Source organism: Capra hircus, chromosome 11 (genome assembly GCF_001704415.2).
Source record: "Capra hircus breed San Clemente chromosome 11, ASM170441v1, whole genome shotgun sequence".
In the NCBI taxonomy this organism is placed as follows: Eukaryota; Metazoa; Chordata; class Mammalia; order Artiodactyla; family Bovidae; genus Capra; species Capra hircus.
In genome coordinates this window covers 85,825,579-85,844,854 of record NC_030818.1, presented here as the reverse complement: position 1 = coordinate 85,844,854, position 19,276 = coordinate 85,825,579, and the positions used below count along the sequence as shown (strand labels likewise).

The following is a 19,276-nucleotide window of genomic DNA, read 5'->3' as shown; positions in this document are numbered from 1 at the left end:
CTATTTGCCATGAAGTGACAGGACTGAATGCCATGATCTTAGTTTTCTGAATGTTGAGCTTTAAGCCAACTTTTTCGCTCTCATGTTTCACTTTCATCAAAAGGCTCTTTAGTTGTTCTTCACTTTCTGCCATAAGGGTGGTGTCATCTGCATATCTGAGGTTATTGATATTTCTCCCGGCAATCTTGATTCCAGATGGTGCTTCTTCCAGCCCAGCGTTTCTCATGATGTACTCTGCATATAAGTTAAATAAGCAGGGTGACAATATACAGCCTTGACGTACTCCTTTTCCTATATGGAACCAGTCTGTTGTTCTATGCCCAGATCTAACTGTTGCTTCCTGACCTGCACACAGGTTTCTCAAGAGGCAGGTCAGGTGGTACTCCCATCCCTTTCAGAATTTCCCACAGTTTATTGTGATCCACACAGTCAAAGGCTTTGGCATAGTCAATAAAGCAGAAATAGACGTTTTTCTGGAACTCTCTTGCTTTTTCCATGATCCAGCAGATGTTGGCAATTTGATCTCTGGTTCCTCTGCCTTTTCTAAAACCAGCTTGAACACCTGGAAGTTCACGGTTCACATATTGGTGAAGCCTGGCTTGGAGAATTTTGAGCATTACTTTACTAGCGTGTGAGATAAGTGCAATTCTGTGGTAGTTTGAGCATTCTTTGGCATTGCCTTTCTTTGGGATTGGAATGAAAACTGACCTTTTCCAGTCCTGTGGCCACTGCTGAGTTTTCCACATTTGCTGGCATATTGAGTGCAGCACTTTCAGTATCATTTGTATAAAATATCATATACATAAAATCAATGTATTCCATAATTTGGGGTTGGAACAACTAGAATTTTTTACCTTTTTGCCAACAAGCATTTTATGAGCACTGTAGACTACACTGATTATAATGTACAATGATACATGGCAAACGTGAAGATATGGGTTGAGCCAGGAGTCATGTTGGCATTCAGAAAGGGGAAGCTGGTGGATCTGAGCATTTAATAGCATTTTCCTAGAGGTGCGGTGATAGGCGTTGGGCCTTACTGGCTGGGCAGCATTTAGGTATAAGAGCAAGAGAGAGAACTGCGTCAGTTTCTGCTGGTGCTGGCAACCAGTGTGCTGTATTTGAGGGACAGGGCCAGGGTTATGTGTATTGGGAGGAGTGGAAGTTAGTGGAAGTCAGAAGAGCAAGCCTATCCCTAGGAAAGCCAGCATGAGGCTCTTCCTCTGGATAGAGATAGATCTGAATGCATACTCTTGCTGAATTAGAAGAATCCTGAAAATGGAACATGTACCTGGCTGTTTGAGATCCCGTGGTAACTTGTAGACTCAGCATCAGTTCCCCTCCAGCCATCACCCTTGTGCACGTTTGAAATCAATCCTTCTCACATCCCATTTGGTCACATATCTGTGTTTCTCCCAATCCTGTAGACCTCAGAGAAGATTCAGACTGGCATTACCTCCAGCTCAGTGACCCCTGGCCGGACCTGGAGCTGTTCAAGAAGTTGCCTTTTGACTATATTATTCACGACCCGAAGTACGAGGACGCCAGTCTGATCTGCTCACACCATCAGAGCATAAAGAGTGAAGGTCAGATTTGTTAAACTGTTGCTTCCACCTTCTTCCAGAGTAGGTGGGAATAGCCTCTTAAAGGGATGAGCTAAATCTTGCTAGTGATGAGCACATCTGATGGTGATGAGTGAACTGGCGGTGCCTGTTAGAGCAGTGAGGTCACCACCTCTCTGGACAGGAAACACTCTTCGACTCCACGAGGGAAGACTCACCGCTCCATTAGTGCGGAAAGATGTGAGGATGCTGTGGATGGCTTTTCATGATTGGAATACTCTGAAGATTCTTGTTAATTGAAGAAAAAGATGTATGTTTTTCTATGAATTTGGATTGTTACAACAAAATGCATCTATTTCCCATCCTGCCCTCGGTCTCTCGTTTTCTTGCTTCTTCTTCGGGGACCACTAATTTTCACAGTATTATGACCCTGCCGGGTTTCAGGGTCACTGGTGACAAACATCGGATGTGAGTGGCCAGTGAGATTATAAGCACTGACCGGGCAAGTTCAGTGAATGCAGTGTGAGAGGAAGATACCGGTCTCCTTGTCGATTCCATCATTTTATCTTCATTGAGCACAGAGCAGATGCCATTCACTGGAGCCTTCTTCATGTTTCACGTAGGCCTTCTCGAATGGAGATTGAGTGTTAAAATCTTAATTTTCCTGCGTCGTCTGAAACCCTAGAGGTGATCGTGTGCTTTGCAGCATTTGCATGCTAAGTCAGTGATTGATTTACATTGTCATGGATCAAATCCTTGAATAGGTTTATAAAACATCTGTAGCAGGATGAGATGTGACTGTAGTGTCTAGTTTATCCCACTGAGACTGTCCTTTCAGGCAGGTGGAGTCAGCTTGGGGCGGACAGGTGAGAGGCGATCCCAGGAAGCCCTGTTACAGTGTTTCGTTGCCAACAAGCGGGAGGGGAGAGTATGGGTTGGGCCTCCTGCGCTCTTTAACGCTGGGATTTCGTGCAGACAGAGGGACGCACCGCAAGCCGGAGGACCTGTTCGTGCGACGCCAGACGGCGAGGATGAGGCTGTCCAAGTTCGCGGCGCACAACACGTACCATCACTGCGAGCAGTGCCACCAGTACATGGGCTTCCACCCCCGCTGCCAGGTAGGACGGAGCCCCAGGCAGCCTCTCAGGTGGACTCCAGCGGGCACTTCCACGGCTCTCGGCTACGTGCTTCACCTCGGCTAGCACCTCGGTTTCCTTCTTCTCGCTATGTTTGCATCCCGGAGTCAGGAGGTGGAAAGTTCTGGAAGAAGCCCTTTCGTCCTGAATCCTCCATTCCCTTCGAGCATCTCTGAAATTATTATTGACGCTACCAAACGGTGATTCCCCTGGGGTGACACGAGTATTAGTGGCAGATTAACCGGCTATAAGTGTCGTACTTTTCTTTACCTCTTAGCAATTTCTAGTTAGTTCAGTGCAGCAGACACTTCCTGAGTGCTTGTTATGTACTGGACACAGACTCAGAGGTGAAGAAAACCCCAGACTTGAGGCTCACAGTCTAGGGATGGACAGGTGCTCATAAACAAAACTTCGGAGCAGGCTAAAGCTGGCAGGAAAGCGATATGATTGATGTGTAGACATTATGAGGTTTAAGAGAGAAATTTGCATTTACTGACCATCTACTCCGTACTGGGCTATGTACTAGGCACTTTTTATATACCAGTACTTCCCACTTTTTAATGTGATAGGAAATGATATTTGCCCTGGACCCTGGGCAGATGGATAAGACTGCTCCCAGGGCTCGGGCTGAAGCAGTTTATATTCAAGCAACACCTGTGATCCATTCATTCAAGGGGCACTTGGTTAGGAAACCGTGCTATTGAGTTTCTTCTTTAATTCTCATTAAAACCCCACAAGGCTATAGCATTATCCCCATTTAATAAATGAAGATATGATACTGGGCAGGGAGCAGGGGAGAAGGTTCTGAAGGATCAGTTAAAGTTTGCCAAGGAGCCAAGGTGGACAGAAGCCGGGGGGAAGGAGCGAATGGCAAGTGCAATAGCAGGGAGACGAGGGGTGTCTAGGGGAATCAGAAGTGACTTTAGTGGGTGTTGATGGAGCTTAGGGTGAAGCCTGGTCCCAGGACAGGAGGCTGGGTGGGTGGGCACAGGCAGACCACAGAGTCATCCATGCTGTGGAGAGGAATGGGGCCTTTGCAGTGAGAACTCTTAGCTGAGGCCTGATGGGGGCAACGCTACCTTGGGAGGGGGTACTTCCTTCTTTTTTTTTTTTAATTTTTCTACTTTTTAAATTGATTCTTTCAGTCAACGAACACTTGTTAAGAAAATGAACAATTTTTCCAGTTTTTTAGATATAATTGACAGATAACATTGTGTAAGTTTAATGTAGACAACATAATGATTTGATAAATGTATATATTGCTAAATGATTGGCACAATAAGTTGAGTTAATTAACATCCATCAGTTTTGCATAGTCTCTTACTAGTCCGTGGAGGGGCTTCCCTGATAGTTCAACTGGTAAAGAATCTGCCTGCAATTCAAGAGACCCCAGTTCGATTCCTGGGCCAGGAAGATCCCCTGGAGAAAGGAAAGGCTACCCACTCCAGTATTCTTGGGCTTCCCTAGTGGCTCAGACAGTAAAAGAATCTGCCTGTAGTATGGGAGACCTGGGTTCCATCTTTGGGTTGGGAAGATCCCCTGGAGGAGGGCATGGCAACCCACTCCAGTATTCTTGCCTGGAGAATCCCCATGGACAGAGGAGCCTGGTGAACTGCAGTCCATGGGGTCGCAAAGAGTTGGACACAACTGAGCTACTAAGCACAGCCTTATGGAGGTTTGTGGGGGCCTGTGGTCTGGTTCTCTAGAAACAGATGGAGGGTAGGATTTTACACTTAGAATTTCTTTTCACTTCAGATGCAGGCAAGGAAAGGGGAGTCAGGGGCAGCTGGAGCTGATGGGAGACAGATGGCTGTGCTGCACCCAGGGATGCAGGACAGCTCTTACCAGTCCATACCTGCCCCAGAAAGGCCTGAAGGTGACAAGGGCTCCAGCTTCCTCTGTCTGTCCCCTTTGCAGAGGGAAACAGCAGATGGCAGCTTTAATTTTCCCAGATCTGCCTGGCCTTGAGCTTAGCTGCTACTGACGTAGCTAGCACTTGTCTCCTCTAAGCAGATTTTTTTCAAATGATGCAATTGTACTCTAGACAAAAAATACATATGAGTGGTTTTTCAAAGGATTAAAAATGACCAGAAATCCTATTTGCTGCAGATAAACCCTCCTAACATATCTTCTCTTGGAGATGAAGTTTTTCTTTCAAGGCAGAGAAAAATATAAGTGAAAACATTTTCTTGATCTTGAAATGTAAAGAATGCAGAGACTTGAAGGGTTCAGTGCCTGGTCGCTTCAGGGTCTGCGGTGAATGGGTGGTCGGAGCCTGGAGGAGAAGGAGGAGGAGGGCAGGTCTGAGCTCTAGCCCCCGGGGCCAGCCTCTGTGTAGGCGGGTCAGGTCTGGGGCCACACTTGCAGGGGTGTGAAAACCAGGTCCCCTGAGGACACAGGGGCACACACTGACTCCCTGCTGACAGGTCACTGCTTCTGCTGTTTGGTTCTTTCTCCTCATTGCTCAAGGCTCCTCTGGGAGGCTGTCTTAGGAAATTCCTCGGTTATGACCCTCTTTGCTCCCTCCCCTGGTCAGATTCTGTTTCTCCCTCATCTCGGCTCTCAAAGCAGAGCCACAGTCCATCAGACGTCACAGCCAGCACGTCCTGGCCCATGTCAGCCCTGCCCTGGCCCCCGTGGCTCCCCGGAGGGCACGGGACAGACCACCTGTGCATCTGCAGGGGCAGCTGAAGGGAGAGGGGTTGGTAAGGCCCTACTGTGGACGCCAGAGCCAAGGCCTGGAGGAGGCATACCTCTGGCCTGGGCTTAGCCGGGCTGGGAGGCCGCACCAGGAGCAGTGGTAACTGGGTAACAGGAGGGCTCTTTAGACAAAGTGGCTGGAGGTGAGGCTAGACTTAGGGATAGGAGTGAGCCCAAGACTTCTGGATGTCTGCCATGGGAGTGAGGACCTAGGATTATTCATTGGTTCCTGAGTCTGGATGTGGTGTGTGAGATGGACACGCACAAGTTTACACAGTTATTGTCTTCTGCTGTTACACAGATGAGCTGTGATGGGAAAATAATCTTTGTTGAAATTAAAAATGTGAAATAACCTTTGTTGAAATGAAAAATGTGACCTGGAGCATGAAGGCTTTGGTGCCCCAGCATGCCTATGGGTCCAATCCAGAGTCCAGAAGGGCTGGGTGGCTACAGAGGCATCCCCTGGGTACCGAGGGGTCAGCACCAGGATGGGAGCCTCTGACCAATCAGGCGTGGCCTCGGGTACACACTCGCGAGACCTGGGTGTCCATGCTATGAACTGGCATCAGCTGGGGCAGCGGTGGCAGTAGCCTCTGTGTGGTCATGGTTGTAGCAGGCCTGGGTTCTTCCGGGAGGTCAGGCCAGACTCTGATGACAAGCTCTGTCCTTTCCCCCTTGCACCCCAGCTCTATGAGTCCACCCTGCACGCCTTTGCCTTCTCTTACTCCATGCTAGGAGAGGAAATCCAGCTCCACTTCATCATCCCCAAGTCCAAGGAGCACCACTTTGTCTTCAGCCAACCCGGAGGCCAGCTGGAGAGCATGCGACTGCCACTCGTCACAGACAAGGTACTGGCCGTGTGGCCCTGGGGCTCAGCCTTGCAGACCCAGGGGCTATTATCAAGTGATGAAAACCTTTGTGAAGTGGTAGTGCGGTCCTTTATTAGAGGGTGACAGAGGCTTTATTAGCTCTTCTACTCTGTTTTCTAGATGGTTCCCATCAGAACTGGTTAGGAGCACCAGCTCAGTGCACAGCTTTGTGGCAAGTGCTTTGAGAAATCAAGAAGGAATAGAAAACCTAGCTGGGTTGTCGAGAAAAGAGTGAAATAAAACACAGTTGTTTATATAGAAGATTCACAACCTGAGTGAATAAGAAGCTAGGCTGTATGGCTCAGAAGTGGAGGGATTTAAGTCACACAGGAATAACGTGCACCCAACGTGTATTAGGCGCCAATAGGTGAGGGTCATGGATTTGGATTGCTGATATAAGCCCATGAGTTTTGCTCACCTTGCACACCATTCTCAAACAAGCATTTATTTAGCTTTGTATTCTGTGCACCGGCGGTTTGGGCTCAGTTCTGCTGGGTGCTTATCCTGGTTGCCATCCCTTGTGTTTGAAGTGAGTTACCAGGTTGGCAGTGGGGCTGGACTCTGGTGGCCTCAGTGGGATGCCCGTGTCTGCTCCTGTGGCCTCTCCTTGTCCAGCAGACTAGCCCAGGTGGGGGTGCCAGGAACTGGCACGCCACCATCTGTACTGCATTTCATCTGTAAAAGCAAGTCCCAAGGCTCAGCCAGATGCAAGGCATGCAGAAACAGGCACCATCTTCTGATGGAGGAGGCTGCAGAGTCACATCTCGGAGGGAGGGCAGTCTTTGTGGCCAGGCTGACAAACGCTTGATGTCTCTGTGCCCATGCTCTCCAGAGTCACGAATACATAAAGAGCCCGACGTTCACTCCCACAACTGGCCGTCACGAGCACGGACTCTTTAACCTGTACCACGCGATGGATGGTGCCAGCCACCTGCACGTGCTGGTTGTCAAGGAGTATGAAATGGCGATTTACAAGAAATACTGGCCCAACCATATCATGCTGGTCCTTCCCAGCATCTTCAACAGCGCTGGAGTTGGTAGGCCTTTTTTTTTTTTTTTTTCCAAATTTGTTGCAAAGTTAAATTCAAGACATGTTGACTTCATAGGAAATCCACTGAGAAATGTTTTTCTAGACCGAACACCTGTTTCCCCTTAGTCCCCTCCAACAGTTGTGTGCATATTAATTACATTCATTCTATAATCACTGCTGTCCCACCACTGCACCAAGACCACCTAAACCATGTGTGTGTACTCTTCTGAATGTTCTGTGTGTGTGTGTGCTCAGTGGCTTCAGTTGTGTTCCACTCTTTGCGACCCCATGGACTGTAGCCCTCAGGTTCCTCTGTCTATGGGATTTTCCAGGCATGCATACTGGAGTGGGTCGCCATGCCCTCCTCCAGGGGGTCTTCTTGACCTAAGGGGTGAACCTGAATCTCCTACGTCTCCTGCATGGCAGGTGGGTTCTTTACCACTGAGCCACTGGGGAAGCCCCTGAACATTCTTAATCAGTTCAGTTCAGTTCAGTTCAGTTCAGTCACCCATTCGTGTCCGACTCTTTGCAACCATATGGACTGCAGCACGCCAGGCCTCCCTGTCCATCACCAACTCCCGGAGTCTACTCAAACTCATATCCACTGAGTCGGTGATGCCATCCAACCATCCCATCCTCTGTGGTCCCCTTCTCCTCCTGCCTTCAATCTTTCCCAGCATCAGGATCTTTTCAAATGAGTCAGCTCTTTGCATCAGGTGGCCAAAGGATTGGAGTTTCAGCTTTAAAATCAGTCCTTCCAATGAATATTCAGGACTAATCTCTTTTAGGATGGACTGGTTGGATCTCCTTGCAGTCCAAGGGACTCTCAAGAGTCTTCTCCAACACCACAGTTCAAAAGCATCAATTCTTCAGCACTCAGCTTTCTTTATAGTCCAACTCTCACATCCATACATGACTACTGGAACAACCATAGACTTGACTAGACGGACCTTTGTTGGCAATGTAATGTCTCTGCTTTTTAATATACTGTCTAGGTTGGTCATAACTTTCCTTTCTAGGAGTAAGCATCTTTTAATTTCATGGCTGCGGTCACCATCTGCAGTGATTATGGAGCCCCCCAAAATAAAGTCGGTCACTGTTTCTACTGTTTCCCCATCTATTTGCCATGAAGTGATGGGACTGGATGACATGATCTTAGTTTCCTCAATGTTGAGCTTTAAGCCAACATTTTCACTCTCCTCTTTCACTTTCATCAAGAGACTCTTTATTTCTTCTTCACTTTCTGCCGTATGGGTGGCGTCATCTGCATATCTGAGGTTATTGATATTTCTCCTGGCAATCTTGATTCCAGCTTGTGCTTCATCCAGCCCAGTGTTTCTCATGATGTACTCTGCATAAAAATTAAATAAGCAGGGTGACAATATACAGCCTTGACATACTCCTTTTCCTATTTGGAACCAGTCTGTTGTTCCGTGTCCAGTTCTAACTGTTGCTTCCTGACCTGCATACAGGTTTCTCAAGAGCAGGTCAGGTGGTCTGCTATTCCCGTCTCTTGAAGAATTTTCCACAGTGTTATACCCTAATTTCACTAACCGCAGGTTTTCTGGGATAACCTGTCATTTGAATTCTTTGGCGATAGACCCTTTAAAACACACCCTACTCAATAAAATTTCTGTAAATGGAGACTTGAGAGAGTCTTCTGGTGTTGACTGAAAGAAAAAGCACAATGAGAGAGTTGTGAGTAAAGCTTAATCGGGGGCAAAATGAGGACCAGAGCCTGGGAGACAGCCTCTCAGATAGCTCCGAGGAACTGCTCCCAGGAGATGAGGGGAGAGGTCGGTGTATGTGTGATTCTGGTGAAAGGGGTTAACTGCCATCAGGCACACAAATCAGCGGAGGGATGCTGGTCACCAGAAGAATGGAGCTGGTCACGGACAGCAGGTGTCTCCGTTAAGGATTTTAGTGCTTTTTTACATAGGAGACAGTGCACGAAACTGGGCTTATAAAATCTTCTCCTGAAAAATATCTCATGATCTGAAGGCCCGTTCTGCTGGTTTGTCCTAGAGCCCAGAGTGACTCATTCTCCACCCTGAACTGCTTGCAGGGTGTGTTGAAGGTCTGCAGTGGCCCCTAGTGACCTCATCCTTGTAGAGGCAGTTGGTGAGAGACCGTGTTTGTCCACATAGAATCGAAAGACCTTTCTCTTTCAGCTTTCTGGTTTTTAAAGCTATTTTGATTTGTTGACGATTCTTTTTTTCTTCAGTGCTCGGTTATTGCTTTATTCATGGTCTCAGCTGTTAAAAAAGCAAAGATAAATAGACACATGTGCACAAATGGGAGGGGAGTATTTTCTGCCCTCGAATTTCCTCTCCCGAGTCAACAGCCTATAGTGAGTGGATAAGGACTGCAGATGAGAGCAGGTAGGGCTGGGGCCTGGGTAGGCTTTCATCAAATTCTTGTTCTTAGCGGGGCTTTGTCCTGGGTGGGGGTGGGCACTTGGACTGACCCAAGTTGGGGTCGTCTGCTCATTTCAGGCGCTGCCCACTTCCTGATCAAGGAGCTGTCTTACCACAACCTGGAGCTGGAGCGGAACCGTCAGGAGGAGCTGGGAATCAAGCCCCAGGACATCTGGCCTTTCATTGTGATTTCTGATGACTCCTGTGTGATGTGGAACGTGGTGGACGTCGACAGTGGTGGGGAGAGAAGCAGGTGAGAGCCCCTTTCCCGACGGGGGCCCAGTGGGGGATTCTTGTCCATCCTTTGAGGACCTCAGAAGGCACCTCCTGTTAGAAGATGTGGTGTGCGGTGGACAGAACCCTATCTGGGGTGGGCTCACCCACCAAGCTTTTGAGTTTTTAATTGAAAACATTTTACTGAGGACAGTAGAGACAAAAGTAATGCAACATAGATTCAGTATAAAATATAAAAAAAAGTGTCATACATATCCAGGTATTTTCACAAATAGAACACACCCACTTAACAAACTCCCTGATGAAGAAACTAACCATCACCATCACTGATGCGCCCTTCCCCACACCTTCCAGAACCTTCTCCCCGCCCCAGCCTCCTCCTGACATGAAGCTATATTTTTATTTGCTGTGACATTCAGGAAACAACTCTTTCTGGGGCACTTGCCCTTGTCCTAGAGGTCTGTTACGAGGATTAGGTAAACCGTGAATTGTGTTCCTGGAGGGGGGTGATGGAGTGGCACAAGGTAGAAAAGGCTCAGTACATAGAGCTGCATTTGAGCATCATTGGGAAGATACCTCTGTGTGGTTTTTTGGCATAAGTATTTCAACTTAGCCATTATCTTTGGCTTATTTGAGAAACAACGTGAATGCTTGGCTCTTTTTGTTTGAGGAACGATGTAAGGTTAGTTCTTCTCTTTTGTGTTAGTGAGTCCTAAGTCCTAGTGTAACAACTTCCATCCTCACCACTGTTCTTCTAGGAAAAATGTGTTCGGTCTGATAGAGCTCACAGACATGACACCAGCAAGCCGCCATGCTTTCAGCATTCTCACTGGCACCCCTCCGAGGGTGAGGGCTTGGCTGAGCACAGCGATGAGGAAGAGAACTAAGCTTTTTCCCTCTGCTTTTCTGAATTTCAATCCTAAGCATAATGTTCAAGTCCTGGTGTGTCAGAGCTGGCTGAAGCCTTAGGGAGCTTAGCAGAAGCCCCTCGGCTGGAGAAAAGGAAGCTGAGATGCAGAGAAGTTGAGCCACTTACTGGGTCTCTCACACACAGAATTCTTGTTGCCTGGGCTACCAGCCCTGGGGTTACTCCCTTCAGCCGCCCCCCTGGTCGTCAGGTGGCCCTCACTGTCTTCCCAGACCTCAGTCGCCATCAGGGTGGGGTGGGAGGTGCTTACACACGGCCTCCTTCCCTCTCCCCGGCCTCCTTGGAATTGCCACCAGAAACACAAGGTGGTGTGGCATGGTGCAGAGAATGTGGGCTCTGGAGACAGACAACACCCTTCCAGCTGAGCTCTGTTGCGTGACACTGGGCAAGTCAGCCAGAGCCTCCTTTTCTTCATCTGTGAAATGGGGATGATGGTTTTATATCACAGGATTGCTGCGAGGATCAGTGATAATGAATTCAAAGTGCCTGGTGGCTGTGATGGGTTCTGGGCACAGCAGCCCGCCCGGCACGTTCAGGGGAAAGCAGCGGCCTGGCCGGCCCAGTCTGCATGCCGACCTGGGGATGTCCGTCTCCCTCCTTCGAGCAGAGAGTTTTCCTGGTCGGAGAGAAACGTGTCCTTGAAGCACATCATGCAGCACATCGAGGCATCCCCCAACATCACCCACTACGCCCTGATCGGCATGCGGAAGTGGTCCAGCAAGACCGGGAGCCGCGAGGTGCGCGAGCCCTTCTCCCGCTGCCACGTGCATGACTTCATCGTCTTGAACGTGGACTTGACCCAGAACGTGCAGTACAACCAGAACCGGTGAGCCCCGCCCAACCATGGCCCACAGTCCCAGGGCCCTTTGCCCAACCACGTCCATTAGCTCAGCCCACTGTCAGGGCCCTTTGTCCAACCATGTCCATCAGCTCAGCCCACGGGCCCAGGGCCCTCTGCAAGGGGCAGCCTTACTCCTGGAGGACCCTTGCTCCTTCCTTGCCCTGCAGGGCCTTCCCACCCATGACACTGGCCTGGCCCCTTGCTTTCAGTCCTCATGGATTTTTCTTTATTTTAGTATTTTTGTTGCATAATTTTAGGGGAGATTTGCATAAAACCATTTAACTTCCTTCACCAGTTCACACGGTACCGTATTTAATGACTTCTGTTCTTCTAGGTGGTGTTTCTCTTGCTTTTCTGGCTCCTTCTGTGAACATATTACTTTCTAGGAGCTTGAGCGCTGAAGGAAATGATAATTTCCTTGTGTGCCTCTCTCTGGATCTAGCCACGAAAGTGCTCATGTCTCAAGAAGAATCCAGTTGCTAATGTTAGTGAGCCTTCTACCTGCCAGGGAGTGGGCACATCCCTGAGAGTGCCCGCAGAGGAGTGTCTGTTTTGGAGCAGACTGACCTGCTAGGAATGTGGCTTCTGCCATTTGTCAGCTTTGAAATTTAGGCAGATGACTCGCCGTCTCTGAGTCTTGATTTCCTCAGCTGTAACAGTGGCTCATATATTTACTCTGGGAGGTCAGCTGTCTTCTTTTTAACACATAGATGAAGTGGCATTTGTTAAGTCCCCTTCATGGTACCTGGCATGGGGTACCAAGCTCAGTCGTGTCCGACTCTTTGTGACCCCATGGACTGTAGCCTACCAGGCTCCTCTGTCCATGGGATTTTCCAGGCAAGAGTACTGGAATGGGTTGCCATCTCCTTCTCCAGGGAATCTTCCCAGCCCAGGAATCGAATTCCAGTCTCCCACATTGCAGGCAGACACTTTACCATTTGAGCCACCAGGGAAGCAATAAATTTACTTTGGGAGGTCAGTTGTCTTCTTTTTAACAGATAGATGAAGTGGCATCTGTTAAGTCCCCTCCATGGTGCCTGGCGTGGCGTGCACGGTCCACACGTGACAGGGCTTCTGAAGTAAAAGCCTGAGTACACCCTGCCTTTCTGGTGCAGGGGCATCTCAGCTTGTCTCCGTCTTGGTTTGCCTCCTGTGCCTCCCAGGGGAAGGTCTTTGAGTGCAGGAACGAGCTTGCTCGTCTTCCCAGATACGGGGTGTCTGGTGGGGGTGTGGCCGTGAGCTAACTGGAGGCCGACCCGCCCCCCTGCTCTGGTTCCCGCCAGGTTCACGTGTGACGACGTGGACTTCAACCTGCGGGTGCACAGCGCCGGCCTCCTGCTCTGCCGCTTCAACCGCTTCAGCGTTATGAAGAAGCAGATCGCGGTGGGCGGGCACAGGTCCTTCCACATCACGTCCAAGGTGGGTGCGGCCGTGTGTCCGGAGAGAGCTGCTGCCCATGGTGGGAAGGCTGGTGGGGAGGCCACCGGGCACCTCGGAGTCAGCGGGGTGGGCTTGACAGCTGGGAAGTGCTAGTGAAGTTTGCCTGTTGGGAGCCCTGAGAGGGGAAAGACTCCATCGAGTTTCCCTTCTCATCTCCGGTTCTCTCTGTGTGTGTGTCTCCCTGCCGCGTGCGCACCACCAGCCTTGCAGTGTGCCCTTGCCCTCACCTCCCACGTCCACCCCACGCTCTCGCTCCGTGTGATTTCTTGAACACGTCTCCATCAGTGTCTTTGCTGCTCACTTGTCTGGCTTTTCTGCTGGGCAGAAGAGCTCTTGGGGGTCAGATGTGGTACCGTGCTCTTCTTAGGGTCCCCGAGACAGCACCTGCTAAATACTGTCTGAATGGGACTGACAGGCTAGCTTGATGGGTGTGCCATCTGCCCTGGAGATAGCCGCCAGGTGGGGGAAGACGTGTCCTCGGTGATCTGTATCCTCCAGGAACCCATAGGGTGCTGGCACACCCCTGCCTTGAAGGTCCCTTTGATCCATGGAGGAGAGTGGCAGAGATGAGCTGACTAAGTAGGAGAACCCATTGAAAGGTGTCCATCAGAGGACTTGAGTAGCCTTATGTATGTGCACAGTCTGTCTGGCTCCAGCCTGGGAAATACGTTGGCAATGGAGTAAGAGACTGTGGGCTCAGAGGGCCGGGCTGTTGAGAGGAAGACCAGTGGGACTGGACAGGAGACAGAGGGGATCTGGAGGTCAGGAGGAAGGCTGGCCCTTCCCAGAGGCTGACATCTTGGGATCTGGGGGAACATTCGGTCCGTGGGTTCTCTTATTTTTTTCTAGACAAGACAGCCAGGTCTCTGCACGGAGTGGTCATTGTCTGTAGTCACTGACCCTGTGGTCAGTTTTCACGAGTCCCACTTTAGTTAAGCCAAATTTTCCTTAATAGAGAGCTTCACCGTGGATGTATATGTTCTCACATCACGGCTGCACACAGCCATCCATGACGGGAAGGCCCACTCTGGGTCCCCGGGAGTGGCTGACGCCTGCCCGTCCCCACACAGGTGTCAGACAGCCCCATGGCCGTCGTGCCCGCCCAGTACATCTGTGCCCCCGACAGCAGGCACACGTTCCTTGCAGCCCCCGCACAGCTCCTCCTGGAGAAGTTCCTCCAGCACCACAGCCACTGCTTCTTCCCGCTGTCCCTGAAGAATCTCGGCCACCCCGTGCTGTCCGTGGACTGCTACCTGAACCTGGGGTCTCAGGTAACCATCCGAGGGGGGCGCTGTCGAGTCCATCAATCAGAGAAGTCCCTCAACATGGGAGCTAGAACCCAGAACTTGGAATTATAGCCCCCCAGTTGCGTCAACTCTGGCCTGGCCCCCGGTTTGCAGTCCATAAGATAAAGGCTGAAAGAATTGGAATGGTGTGCCCCCATATCAAGGGGCTTCCCTGGTAGCTCAGTGGTAAAGAACCCGCCTGCCGATGCAGATTTGATCCCTGGGCCGGGAAGATCCTCTGGAGAAGGGCATGGCAACCCACTCCAGTATTCTTGCCTGGAGAATCCCGTGGACAGAGGAAGCTGGTGGGCTACAGTCCATGGCGTCAAAAAGAGGCGGACACAACTGAAGCAACTTAGCACACACACCATGATAAAGAAAGTTAGGAATCAAACTTACTACTAATGCCAGAACATTTCTGATTCTCAAATGAGGTAATGAATAGATATATCTGGGTAAGTCTCGGAGTTGATGTTTAGAACTTAAGATTTGGAAATGACATTGAATATTGTGTTTGGTCCTCCAAGCCTGAGCTTGACCTGGCAGTTAGTGTGTGTCAGATGCAAAGCTCTAGCACAGTGCTGTGGGGTGTTTCATGGAAAATGGCTTTTCTCATGGATTCCTTTTTCTCCCCCAGATCTCTGTGTGTTACGTGAGCTCCAGGCCCCACTCGTTAAACATCAGCTGCTCTGACTTCGTGTTCAGTGGACTCCTGCTGTACCTCTGTGACTCCTTCGTGGGAGCTAGCTTTTTGAAAAAGTTTCATTTTCTGAAAGGTAACTTCTCGTGCTCTTACGGTGGACCTTGACGAATGGCTGTCATTACTGGCACCTCTGTACAGGTGAACCTGGTCCTCATCCTTTTTGCCAGCGAGTAAACTGAGACTCAGGCTTCCCTGGTGGCTCAGTGATAAAGAATCTGCCTGCCAGTACAGGAGACATGGGTTTGATCCCTGAGTTGGGAAGATCCCTTGGAGGAGGGCTTGGCAACCCACCCCAGTATTCTTGCCTGGAGAATCCCATGGACAGAGGAGCCCGGTGGGCTACAGTCCACGGGGTCACAAAGAGTCAGACACGACTAAGCGACTAAACAACAACAGCAAAACTGAGACTCAGGGCTTGTGACTTCCCCGGCTCTCCAGGGAGGCACAGGGAAGCTGGGGCGGGATCCCAGGATGGCTCTTCCCCTCTACCTGTTTGCACAGAGATAAGACACATCCCCTTTCTTCCCAGTGACCAGCAGATATTTTCAACTTTTCTGTTGCTTTTCAGGCCAGGCTCTTAGCCTAAGCATGCAGACCTCCTAGACACTTTTTCTTCTTGGTGGATGAGTTCTTTCTCTTTGTCTTGGGCTGCTGCGGATATCTTTACTTTGCTTCTCATCTTATTCCCTCTATAGGTGTTTTCATGCTGGAGTGGTTGAGAGTGGGAAACATTCATTCAGTATGACTTAAAAACACTATTTCAAATCCAGCTGGGATCCCTAATTGATCTTCACTTTTTCTTGGTTGGCTGTGACACCCACCTTCCTCTCTGCGAGGTGTTGAGTGAGCACCGGGGTTGCATAAGCTTTGGGGAAATAGTCAGAGGTTTCCGCAACGTGCTGTGCTCCTGGGAAACATCTTGTCTAATAGAAGGATAGGACGTGGAGGTGGGGGGTAGATGGTATGAACACCCATGGTTATTGATGTGTGCTAGGCATCGAGAGGAGGGAGAATTCACGTTGCCAGGCAGGAGGTGCGTGGGGCCTGGGCGGGTGTCCGACTGCGATGAGTGAAGAGGGCAGGGTTAGGCTGTGGGCCAGGGTGTCTCCCACCAGGGCTGGAGCTGAGGATGCTGGTTTGTGATCCTGAGTCTGCCTCCTTCTCCCTGTCTGCTCGCTTCTTTGCCATCATTTCTTGGTTCAGTGTTGTCTCATCTGCCAGACCTGTGAAGTCACACGCTCACCGTCTGGCTAAGATGGCAAAGCAGCCCCTGGAAACAGGCGCTCACTTAGACATCTGGCCCTTCCCTTCCAAAACCAGCATCATCTTTTGTTCTGGCAAACGGCAGCCGGGCGGGAGCTTTCCTGTGCAGAAACTCCCCTGTTCGTTCACACACCTCTGCCATTGTCCACACAGGTGCCACCTTGTGTGTGATCTGTCAGGACCGCAACTCGCTCCGCCAGACAGTCGTCCGCCTGGAGCTGGAAGACGAGTGGCAGTTTCGGCTGCGAGATGAATTCCAGACGGCCAACGCCAAGGAGGACCGGCCACTCTTCTTCCTGACCGGACGGCACATCTGAGGGTGGAGCCTGCCCAACCTCAGGCTGCTGAGGCTAAAGGAAGAATCGGAACCCCAGGGCGTCTGGGCCGAGACGGGACCCAGAGGTGTGTGTTACCACACCTTCATGGTAGGGGCCAGGGAACCATAGGTCCCAAAGATGCACGGAGACTTACTGAGAGCAACAGGGACGAGTGGATGGTGAGGAAGAACTCCAACCCCAGATTCCTAGGTTCTGGGCCAGACCCCACCGCCCTGGCCTGTATCAGAGTCCATTTTATGAAGAACAAAGTTTTGCCTACTCTTACATCATCCATATGCTTCCATGAACAAACTTGACTTTCCTCTTAGTTCTGAAGGATCCCTCTTGGATTATCTTGTAGAGATGCCAGCATTTCAGATGATGGATGTGATGTTGGCTAAGTAGGTTTCCCTCTAACCTACTCCAGAGGAATAGTCCAAAAGACCATTTCAACGGTAAAGGCTGGACACAAGGAAAAACGAAGTAGGTTCACTTAATTACGAATTGTGTAAGGTTACTCTTTTAGAAACTAGCCCAAAGGCATCAAATTTAATAAAGTAAAATAAATAGTTTCACTTCAGAGCAAATACGACTCTATTAAAATAGTACAGGGTAAATACCCTACTTCCTAGAAAGGGCAAAAGTGAAAAGAAACTTTTTTAAAAAAACTACAGGGCTTGCAGGAAGGAAATTAGGGTTGCAGAGATTGACCTTGAGAAACAGAATTTGCCTTACAAAGGAAAGAGGGCCAAACTCTTTCTTGAAACAAACAGTGAAAACAACCAAAGCGATAGGGAAAGTAGCTGATAAGAACTAGATTTCCGACTCTAATTTATTGAAGCTCAATTTTTAGCTCCTTGAATTGCTCTTCTTCTCTTCTGAATGTTTGGTCCCCGTCCAGAGAGGAAGGGGACAGACAGGGTAACAGGGTTGTTCTGTGATACCTGTACTCTGCCTTGCCTGCCAGAATATTTTTTAAACCAGCATGTTAGGGTGCCCCCTAGAGGCCGAGCCCGGGGCCAGATGCTTTCACAGTTACTATCTTGCTTACCCTTTCCAGCAGCCTTGTGCTGTGGAATCATTCTTCCCATTTGAAAGATGAGCCGGTTCTGAGATGCAAACAGTGCATCTCCCCAAGATCACACGGCTGCAGACTCCGGGGAAGAAGAGAAGCAGAGCAGACTCCGGGGTCCATCTCCCCGGCCCACCACACTGTTTATGGAGTGGCCCGTAACCAGAGGAAAAGTTGAAAGCTCCTCAGAAATGAATCAGCAGAATGCACTCTTGTCCATCCATCTTAGACGTTTATAAGCACTCTAATGGATACTAATCTGACAAGGAATTATGTTCAAAGATGATGCCAAAGAGTTAATGTCAATCTTTTCTTCCCTGAGGAAAAAAAAAAAAGTAGTCCATGAGTATAAAAAATTTAGATCAATGTTTCTAAAAAACGATCACTTTGTTTACATCATTATTCCTATTTTGGAATAAAAACTTACCTTTTTGAATTCTACCTTCTTGAGTCTTTCATAAATGGCGGCTTCTAGACTGCTCTTCCCATTTTATTTGTTAATTTAAAGTTGAAAAAAAGTAACATTCTTGTTTGTTCCAGCCTTATAAATAAAATTCATAATGCATGTATTGTTTCTTTGCTGGGAATGAATGCACTGTCTTAGAGAACTACCTGCTTGAAATCTCAATGTGTGACAGAAAGGGTAGTTTGGGAAAGAAAAGAATAAATTCATGAGAGTAAGTGAACACTAAGATGTACTTGCTGTTCAGCTGCTCAGTCATGTCCCACTCTTTGCAACCCCATGGACTACAGCACACCAGACTTCCCTGTCCTTCACTATCTCCCTGAGTCTGTTCAAACTCGTGTCCATTGAGTCAGTGATGCCATCCAATCATCTCATCCTGTGTTACCTCCTGCCCTCAATCTTTCCCAGCATCAGTATCTTTTCCAATGAGTTGGCTTTTCGCATCAGGTGACCAAAGTATTGGAGCTTCAGCATCAGCTCCTTCAATGAATATTCAAGATTGATTTCCTTTGGGATTGACTGGTTTGATCTCCTTGCAGCTGATGGGTTGAAGCTCAGGCTGAGAGAGTGTGGACCCCCAGGTAGGCAGGGGGCCTGGGGAGCCAGGGCTTTGTGAATAAGACAAACTCACAGCAGCCCCTTCTCCGTGGCACTGTTTTGTCCCCACAGTCACCTGAGGCAGTTAATAGCAGACATGAACTCCCTAGTACAAAAATAAACTCACAAGAAAAACTCATAACAAAAATAAAGGAAATGTTATAAGGGAGGAGGTGATAAACTCCATAATGAGTCAGTACAGCAAACAATCCTATAAAACAAGTATAATTAAATTCAGGGGGAAAGATGGTATTGTATCCGGGACCAAAAACACCCCAGCAATTACAGATCTTAGAAGTTAAAACCTCAGTGGGCAAATGAAATAGAGCAGCTCAAAAGTGAAACAGACAGCTGGGAGGTAAGCTGAAAAAAGTCTAGGGGACAGCACAAGGAATGTTCCCAATCTCTGCTCACC

The 19,276-nt window shown here is 49.2% G+C and overlaps 1 protein-coding gene across 16 annotated transcripts in view; it reads left to right on the top strand.

Annotated features, from left to right (window-relative positions):
- The window catches only part of GREB1 (growth regulation by estrogen in breast cancer 1), a 128,930-nt gene extending 110,567 nt beyond the window's left edge, over positions 1-18,363 (top strand). For 13 of the 16 annotated variants that reach the window (XM_018055638.1, XM_018055636.1, XM_018055632.1 and 10 more), the window contains 10 exons: positions 1,428-1,586; positions 2,538-2,680; positions 6,085-6,246; positions 7,100-7,304; positions 9,793-9,967; positions 11,484-11,702; positions 13,001-13,136; positions 14,228-14,428; positions 15,081-15,219; positions 16,563-18,363. In XM_018055638.1, coding sequence (XP_017911127.1) covers positions 1,428-1,586; positions 2,538-2,680; positions 6,085-6,246; positions 7,100-7,304; positions 9,793-9,967; positions 11,484-11,702; positions 13,001-13,136; positions 14,228-14,428; positions 15,081-15,219; positions 16,563-16,726 — 1,703 coding nt within the window. In that variant the 3' untranslated portion in view covers positions 16,727-18,363. Of the gene's footprint in view, positions 1-1,427; positions 1,587-2,537; positions 2,681-6,084; positions 6,247-7,099; positions 7,305-9,792; positions 9,968-11,483; positions 11,703-13,000; positions 13,137-14,227; positions 14,429-15,080; positions 15,220-16,562 lie in introns of those variants that run through there. The other 3 variants (XM_018055642.1, XR_001918842.1, XR_001918841.1) reach the window with 3 other exon arrangements.